General features: G+C 44.0%; 1 protein-coding gene across 1 annotated transcript in view; it reads right to left on the bottom strand.

Moving 5' to 3' along the window:
• Positions 1-306: 306 nt before the first annotated feature.
• Positions 307-8,249, bottom strand: part of LOC115221743 (U6 snRNA-associated Sm-like protein LSm3) — an 8,837-nt gene continuing 894 nt past the window's right edge. Inside the window, exons 2-4 of the mRNA XM_029791959.2 lie at positions 7,006-7,113; positions 5,074-5,169; positions 307-706 (exon numbers count right to left, since the gene is read on the bottom strand). Coding sequence (XP_029647819.1) covers positions 623-706; positions 5,074-5,169; positions 7,006-7,113 — 288 coding nt within the window. The 3' untranslated portion in view covers positions 307-622. The remainder of the gene's footprint in view (positions 707-5,073; positions 5,170-7,005; positions 7,114-8,249) is intronic.

The following is an 8,249-nucleotide window of genomic DNA, read 5'->3' as shown; positions in this document are numbered from 1 at the left end:
TTTATTCCCATTTATTTGAATTCGTCACACATTACTTTGTAGCTGTGAGACTTCAATGACATGATTGTTTAATTTTAGAATAACATTGTAGGCTAAGTGTGAGAGGCGGAATATGGCCAGTTTGAAAATAAAACAAGGAGAATATTTTGGCCGGATATGGCTGGATTAAATGCTAAAGGGTTAATTTAGATTACTTTAAAGCAGGAAGTTTGTATTGTAGAACCTGAGACAATCTCAGAGGTGGTTGGCATCAAAAAAGTTAATGACAACAACAAAAAAAAAAAATGGAAGTTGATACAAAGACTATTAAAGCCATCAAAACAAGCGTTTTTTCTCTTTTATTGGACTGTTTCTGCGTTCTTCAAATGCTGCATTGAGCAGACTTCAACTATTTCTTTGAATAGTCTTAAAGAATAACAAAAAAATTCCACCAAGAGTTCACTCTCTCAGTTTCATTTTTCTTTAAAAAAAAATAAGAATGAATCATTTTAAAAATGGAAAAATAAAATAAAAATGAAAATGAAAAAATAAAAATGTATTTTTCTTAAATTTTGTATTACTTATGGTAGTTGTTTTTTTTTCTGTTTCTTTTTTTTTTTTGGAAATTGGTCTAAATTTGCGTTCAAGTTCCTGTTCGCATTGGAGGTGATACAAGAATAACTCCATCTCCTCTCACAAACAACATGGCAATGTTTCTCTTCGTTGACTGAAAAGAAAAATAAATTATTATTTAGAATGTTAAATGTTTCTACCATGAGAGTAGAAAACAAGATTTCTTCATTTAAAAGCCATCAACACTAAAATATTATTTATTTATCATCGTCATCATCATCGTTTAACATCCGTTCTCCATGCTAGCATGGGTTGGACGGTTCGACCGGGGATCTGGGAAGCCAGAAAGCTGCACCAGGCTCCAGTCTTATCTGGCAATGTTTCTACAGCTGGATGCCCTTCCTGACGCCAACCACTCCGCGAGTGTAGTGGGTGCTTTTTATGTGCCACCTGCACAGGTGCTAGGCGAGGCTGGCATCAGCCACAATTCGGATGGTGCTTTTTATGTGCCACCAGCACGGAAGCCAGTCGAGGCGACGCTGGTATCGGACACGATTCGGATAGCGCTTTTTACGTGCCACCGGCACGGAAGCCAGTTTAGGCGGCGCTGGCATCGGCCACCTTCAGATGGTGCTGTTTACGTTCCACCGGCTCAGGGATCACAACTGCAGTTTCCATTGATTTTGATGTCGGTGTACTTGACTCAATGGATCTCCTCAAGCACAGGGTCGAAATGGTGTTTCTTCACTTGCCACCTGCACAGGAGTCAGTCCAGCGGTCATACACACACACAGAGTAGAACCTCAGTTTTCGAACAACTTTGATCATGAATAAATCGTACTTTATCTCCTGTCTTTCTCATATTCATTTAATACAGTAGGACCTTGGTTTACAAACGTCCCTAATCATGAATAAATCGTGCTTTATAATATCTATATCTATCTATACATATATAGGCAGAAACAAGGAAAATGCCCCTTGTATTTGAACACTATACTCTTTTACTTGTTTCATTTGACTGCGGCCATGCTGGAGCACCGCCTTTAGTCGAGCAAATCGACCCAGGGACTTATTCTTTGTAAGCCCAGTACTTATTCTATCAGTCTCTTTTGCCGAACGGCTAAGTGACGGGGATGTAAACACACCAGCATCGGTTGTCAAGCAATGCTAGGGAGACAAACACAGACACACAAACACACACACATACATATATATATATACACATATATACGACAGGCTTCTTTCAGTTTCAGTTTCCGTCTACCAAATCCACTCAGAAGTCATTGGTCGGCCCGGGGCTATAGCAGAAGACACTTGCCCAAGATGCCACGCAGTGGGACTGAACCCAGAACCATGTGGTTGGTAAGCAAACTACTTACCACACTCCTGTGCCTATGCAAATATTCTTTAAAAATTTTTTTCCAAAATTTAATTATCTTTCATAATTACAGTTCAAAAAGTCTCAATGACTGAAACTGGTACTGAAATGAATTTTATTATATTATTTTAGCATATTCTACCTTGACTTTTTTTTCCATATATATCAACTCGTGTGTTCCTTTTCAACGTTCTACACACACACATATATAAAGCATGATTTATTTGAGATCAGAGTTGTTCAAAAACCGAGGTACTACTGTATATAAACACACACGCACAGATTGGATTGAATTGGGTTGGACGGTTGAACTGAGGGCTGGCAAGCCAGAAGGCTGCACCAGTCTCCAGTCTGGTCTGGTAGTGTTTCTACAGCTGGATGCCCTTCCTAATGCCAACCACTCCAAGAGTGTAGTGGATGCTTTCTACATGCCACCAGCACAAGAGCCAATCAGGCAGCACTGGTAACAACCACACTTGAAAGGTACTTTTTACGTGCTACTAGCACAGGTGCCAGTCAGGCAGCACTGGTAACAACCACACTCGAATGGTACTTTTTATGTGCCACCAGCACAGGTGCCAGTCAGGCAGCACTGGTAACAACCACACTTGAATGGTACTTATTATGTGCCACCAGCACTGGTGCCAGTCAGGCAGCACTGGGAACAACCACACTCGAATGGTACTCTTTATGTGCCACCAGCACAGGTGCCAGTCAGGCAGCACTGACAACAACCACACTCGAAAGGTACTTTTTACGTGCTACTAGCACTGGTGCCAGTCAGGCAGCACTGGTAACAACCACACTCGAATGGTACTTTTTATGTGCCACCAGCACAGGTGCCAGTCAGGCAGCACTGACAACAACCACACTCGAATGGTACTTTTTACGTGCTACTAGCACTGGTGCCAGTCAGGCAGCACTGGTAACAACCACACTCGAATGGTACTTTTTATGTGCCACCAGCAAAGGTGCCAGTCAGGCAGCACTGGCAACAACCACACTCGAAAGGTACTTTTTATGTGCCACCAACACTGGTGCCAGTGAGGCAGCACTGGCAACAACCACACTCGAATGGTACTTTTTATGTGCCACCAGCACAGGTGCCAGTCAGGCAGCACTGGGAACAACCACACTCGAATGGTACTTTTTATGTGCCACCAGCACATGTGCCAGTCAGGCAGCACTGGTAACAACCACACTCGAATGGTACTTTTTATGTGCCACCAGCACAGGTGCCAGTCAGGCAGCACTGGCAACAACCACACTCGAAAGGTACTTTTTACGTGCACCTAGCACAGGTGCCGTCAGGCAGCACTGGTAATAACCACACTCGAAGTATTTTTATGTGCCACCAGCACTGGTGCCAGTCAGGCAGCACTGGGCAAAACCACACTCGAAAGGTACTTTTTACGTGCTACTAGCACAGGTGCCGTCAGGAGCACTGGTAATAACACACTCGAATGGTACTTTTTATGTGCCACCAGCACAGGTGCCAGTCAGGCAGCACTGACAACACCCACACTCGAAAGGTACTTTTTACGTTGCTACTAGCACTGGTGCCAGTCAGGCAGCACTGGTAACAACCACACTCGAATGGTACTTTTTATGTGCCACCAGCACAAGGTGCCCAGTCAGGCAGCACTGGCAACAACCACACTCGAAAGGTACTTTTTATGTGCCACCAACACTGGGCCAGTGAGGCAGCACTGGCAACAACACCACTCGAATGGTACTTTTTATGTGCCACCAGCACAGGTGCCAGTCAGGCAGCACTGGGAACAACCACACTCGAATGGTACTTTTTATGTGCCACCAGCACATGTGCCAGTCAGGCGACTGGTAACAACCACACTCGAATGGTACTTTTATGTGCCACCAGCAACAGGTGCCAGTCAGGCAGCACTGGGAACAACCACACTCGAATGGTACTTTTTATGTGCCACCAGCACAGGTGCCATCAGGGGGGCAGCCACTGGTAATAACCACACTCGAATGGTACTTTTTATGTGCCACCAGCACAGGTGCCAGTCAGGCAGCACTGGCAATAACCACACTCAAATGGTACTTTTTATTGTGCCACCAGCACAGGTCCAGTCAGGCAGCACTGGTAATAACCACACTCGAATGGTACTTTTATGTGCCACCAGCACAGGTGCCAGTCAGGCAGCACTGGGAACAACCACACTCGAATGGTACTTTTTATGTGGCCACCAGCACAGGTGCCAGTCAGGCAGCACTGGTAATAACCACACTCGAATGGTACTTTTTATGTGCCACCAGCACAGGTGCCAGTCAGGCAGCACTGGGAACAACCACACTCGAATGGTACTTTTTATGTGCCACCAGCACAGGTGCCAGTCAGGCAGCACTGGTAATAACCACACTCGAATGGTACTTTTTATGTGCCACCAGCACAGGTGCCAGTCAGGCAGCACTGGTAATAACCACACTCGAATGGTACTTTTTATGTGCCACCAGCACAGGTGCCAGTCAGGCAGCACTGGGAACAACCACACTCGAATGGTACTTTTTATGTGCCACCAGCACAGGTGCCAGTCAGGCAGCACTGGTAATAACCACACTCGAATGGTACTTTTTATGTGCCACCAGCACAGGTGCCAGTCAGGCAGCACTGGTAATAACCACACTCGAATGGTACTTTTTATGTGCCACCAGCACAGGTGCCAGTCAGGAAGCACTGGGAACAACCACACTCGAATGGTACTTTTTATGTGCCACCAGCACAGGTGCCAGTCAGGCAGCACTGGGAACAACCACACTCGAATGGTACTTTTTATGTGCCACCAGCACAGGTGCCAGTCAGGCAGCACTGGGAACAACCACACTCGAATGGTACTTTTTATGTGCCACCAGCACAGGTGCCAGTCAGGCAGCACTGGAACAACCACACTCGAATGGTACTTTTTATGTGCCACCAGCACAGGTGCCAGTCAGGCAGCACTGGGAACAACCACACTCGAATGGTACTTTTTATGTGCCACCAGCACAGGTGCCAGTCAGGCAGCACTGGCATTGGCAATGCCAACAATTTCACTCGATTCAACAGGTCTTCTCAAGCACAACATATTATCCTAAAATATCCGATGGTAAGTGAAGGGCAGCGAAGGGCAAGGACATACTTTGTAGATCTCTTCATATGTTTCCTCATCAATTTCCACTGTTGTCACGGTTTCTTCAACATCTCCAAGAATCATATTTAAATGTTGGTCATACGCCTGAAACACAAAACAAATACTCTGTCACATCATGGTTAATTACACAATTGAGACATTTATTTATTCACTAAGACGTAGCAAAAAAACACTTGCACTGGTCCCACATGAAAAGCTCCTGTGCTGGCACCAAGTAAAAAGCACCCCAGCACACTCTGTAAAATGGTTGGCATTAAGGAAGGACACCTGGCCAAAGCAGACATTTGGCAATTGAGTCCTGGTGCAGCTCTCCAGCCCATGACAGTAACATTGTCATAGGAGCACCACATTCTGTTGGCAAAAAATACTTTACTTACTGATATATATCATCATCATCATCATCTAGCGTCCACTTTCCATGCTAGCATGGGTTGGACAATTTGACTGAGGACAGGCGAACCAGATGGCTGCGCTGCGCAAGGTTCCAATCTGATCAGGCAGAGTTTCTATGGCTGGATGCCCTTCCTAACACCAACCACTCCGAGTGTGTAGTGGGTGCTTTTAAAGTGCCACTGGCACGAGGGCCAGTCTGGCGGGACTGGCAATGACCATGCTCGAAAATGGAGTTTTTTACGTGCTACCTGCACAGGAGTCAGTCCAGCAGCACCGGCAACGACCTCACTCGAATGTTTTGTTCACGTGCCATTGAGGCAACGCTGACAACGATCATGCTCAAATGGTGCTCTTTACATGCCAGACAGCTGCTACACACAGATGTAAAACAAGCTTCTTTCAGTTACTTTCCATCTATCAGATCATATTTTTGAAGCTTTGGTTGGCTCGGGGCTACAGTAAAAGTCGTTTATCCAAGGTGTGCTATATAATGAGACTGAACCCCAAATGGCATGGTTGGAAAATGGACATCTTAACCAAACAACCATCAGGTATTATATTCATATTCTGACCCCAACAAAAGCTTCTTTGAAAAAATGTGCATGGAACCAGGTTTAAATATTTGAACATAAATATATATTTACATATAGAATAAGTAGAATATAGTATATATAGAATATAGACCAATAGAATAAGTGCCGGGCTTACAAAGAATAAGTCCCGGGGTCGAGTTGCTCGATTAAAGACGGTGCTCCAGCATGGCCGCACTCAAATGACTGAAACAAGTAAAAGAGTAAAAGAGAGAGAGTATTCAAAAGAAAAGGCATCTAAACACCCAGCGCCCCCGAGTGAGCTCATGTGAAAAACACCAAATACAGTCTGTGAAGTGGTGGGCATTAGGAAGGGCATCCAACTGTGGAAGCCATGCCAAAACAGACAACTGCACCCTGGTGCACCTCTGTTACTTGTCTGCTCCTGTCGTAACATCCAACCCATGCCAGCATGGAAAAATGGACATTAAATGATAATGAGGATACTTATTAATAGTTACAGTATCTTCTCGGTTTGAACGGCAGTTTTTTCTAGCGGTGTCATATGAAATTGTCACCCATAATTATGACCCTAGTATCGATCTATTGCATTTCCATCTGTTTTAGGGTTAGGGGAAAGGATATCATTTTTTCTTCAGAAATGTAAATAAACCCAATCTGTTTCTTAAACGAGGGACATATTCATACGGCACAGAATGCTTTCACCTCAATAGATTTCATTGATCAGTTGAAATTGCAGAAATTGAAGAAAAAAAAACAACAAATATCTTACAAAATATAGAATTTTCTCAATAAAGCCAAGAGAAAAAGATGTTTTATAAACACATTCTACCAGTATACGAAGTTTAAAAGTGTTTAGTTACGTGGAAATTATTTTTAAAAACTGCTGGTCAAACCGAAAAGATCCTAGTTACATACAGCTCTATAACACTTGTCTCTAAAATTTAACTGAGGAAATTAGCAGAATCAAACTCACGTGTAGTCGACCGCGAAGTTCCCGGTCGTTTCTCATCTTTACGTAAATTCGTTCATCTAAACTGAGGCGAATTAAATCCAGAGGCTCTTCTACCGTCTGTGTCGGTTGCTATGGTAACAGAAACGAAACAAAGAGAAATATTAGACATTAGGGGAGTTCAATAACCAAAGCTAGTGTGATGTGGTGATGTTTATGCCTGCAGCATGCATTTTTGGGATTAGAACTGAGTAAATAAAGAGCTTGAACAGAAATTGCAAAGACATGTTTTTGGCAAGAGGTGCCCGTGACGAATACACAGGTTCTTAATAGGGTTTTCAGTTACAGGTTTTCCAATGGGGCAACCTTTAGATCATTGAATTTTTGACAGCGATAAGGACAAATGAGAATCAATGAAATATACATCGCTAAAATTGCCAAGAAGGCTGAGGGTGTCTTGGCATCACTCACCAAGTCCTTTGTGAGCCGCTCTCCAGCTATCTATCTACGGCTTCATATAGCTATGGTAAGACCTCACCTGGAATTTGCATCACCGGTCTGGGACCCCTATCTTGCCAAGGATATTAATTGTATGGAAGCCGTTCAGTGACGTGCAACCAAGAGAATACCCTCCATCGGGCATTTGCCATATTCTGAACGCCTTACTTCCCTGGGCCTGGACACATTGAAACTCCGACGTCTGGCAGCTGACTTGGCAGACACCCATAAAATTATTAACCATCTTGCAAACAATAACTCTGAGCACCTTTTCAGACTCCACCCATCTAACACTTGTGGACATGTTTACAAAGTCAGAAAACAGCACAGCTCCCATGACTTTCAGAAACATTTTTTCATGCTAAGAGTTGCTGAAGCATGGAACAAACTGCCGGCATCAGTTGTTAGTTGTCGGAGCCCTGCATCCTTCAAAACTTCCATGCTTCCTGAGATTCGCCAACACTACACCTGATTTTCTCCCCTCCATACACACACAAGCATGTATCTGACTCATACATTGTTCACTTCCCAGACATATGTACATTACTGCAGATGCTTTATACGCACTTTTGACAAGTTGTGGTGCACCTGAGCACTGTATACAATAATTTCATTATTATTATTATACAAGGCAGAGCAACTAAACAGGGGACTTTGTTCGAGGGTCACCGGTAAACCGGCGATGTTCAGATCCGCCGCCAAAAGCGATAAATATAACAGGGTCCTAGAGTTTCTATCTACCACACACATATACATACACATACAGACAC

This window comes from Octopus sinensis, linkage group LG18, assembly GCF_006345805.1.
Source record: "Octopus sinensis linkage group LG18, ASM634580v1, whole genome shotgun sequence".
Taxonomy (NCBI): Eukaryota; Metazoa; Mollusca; class Cephalopoda; order Octopoda; family Octopodidae; genus Octopus; species Octopus sinensis.
This window is presented reverse-complemented; position numbering and strand designations above follow the sequence as displayed.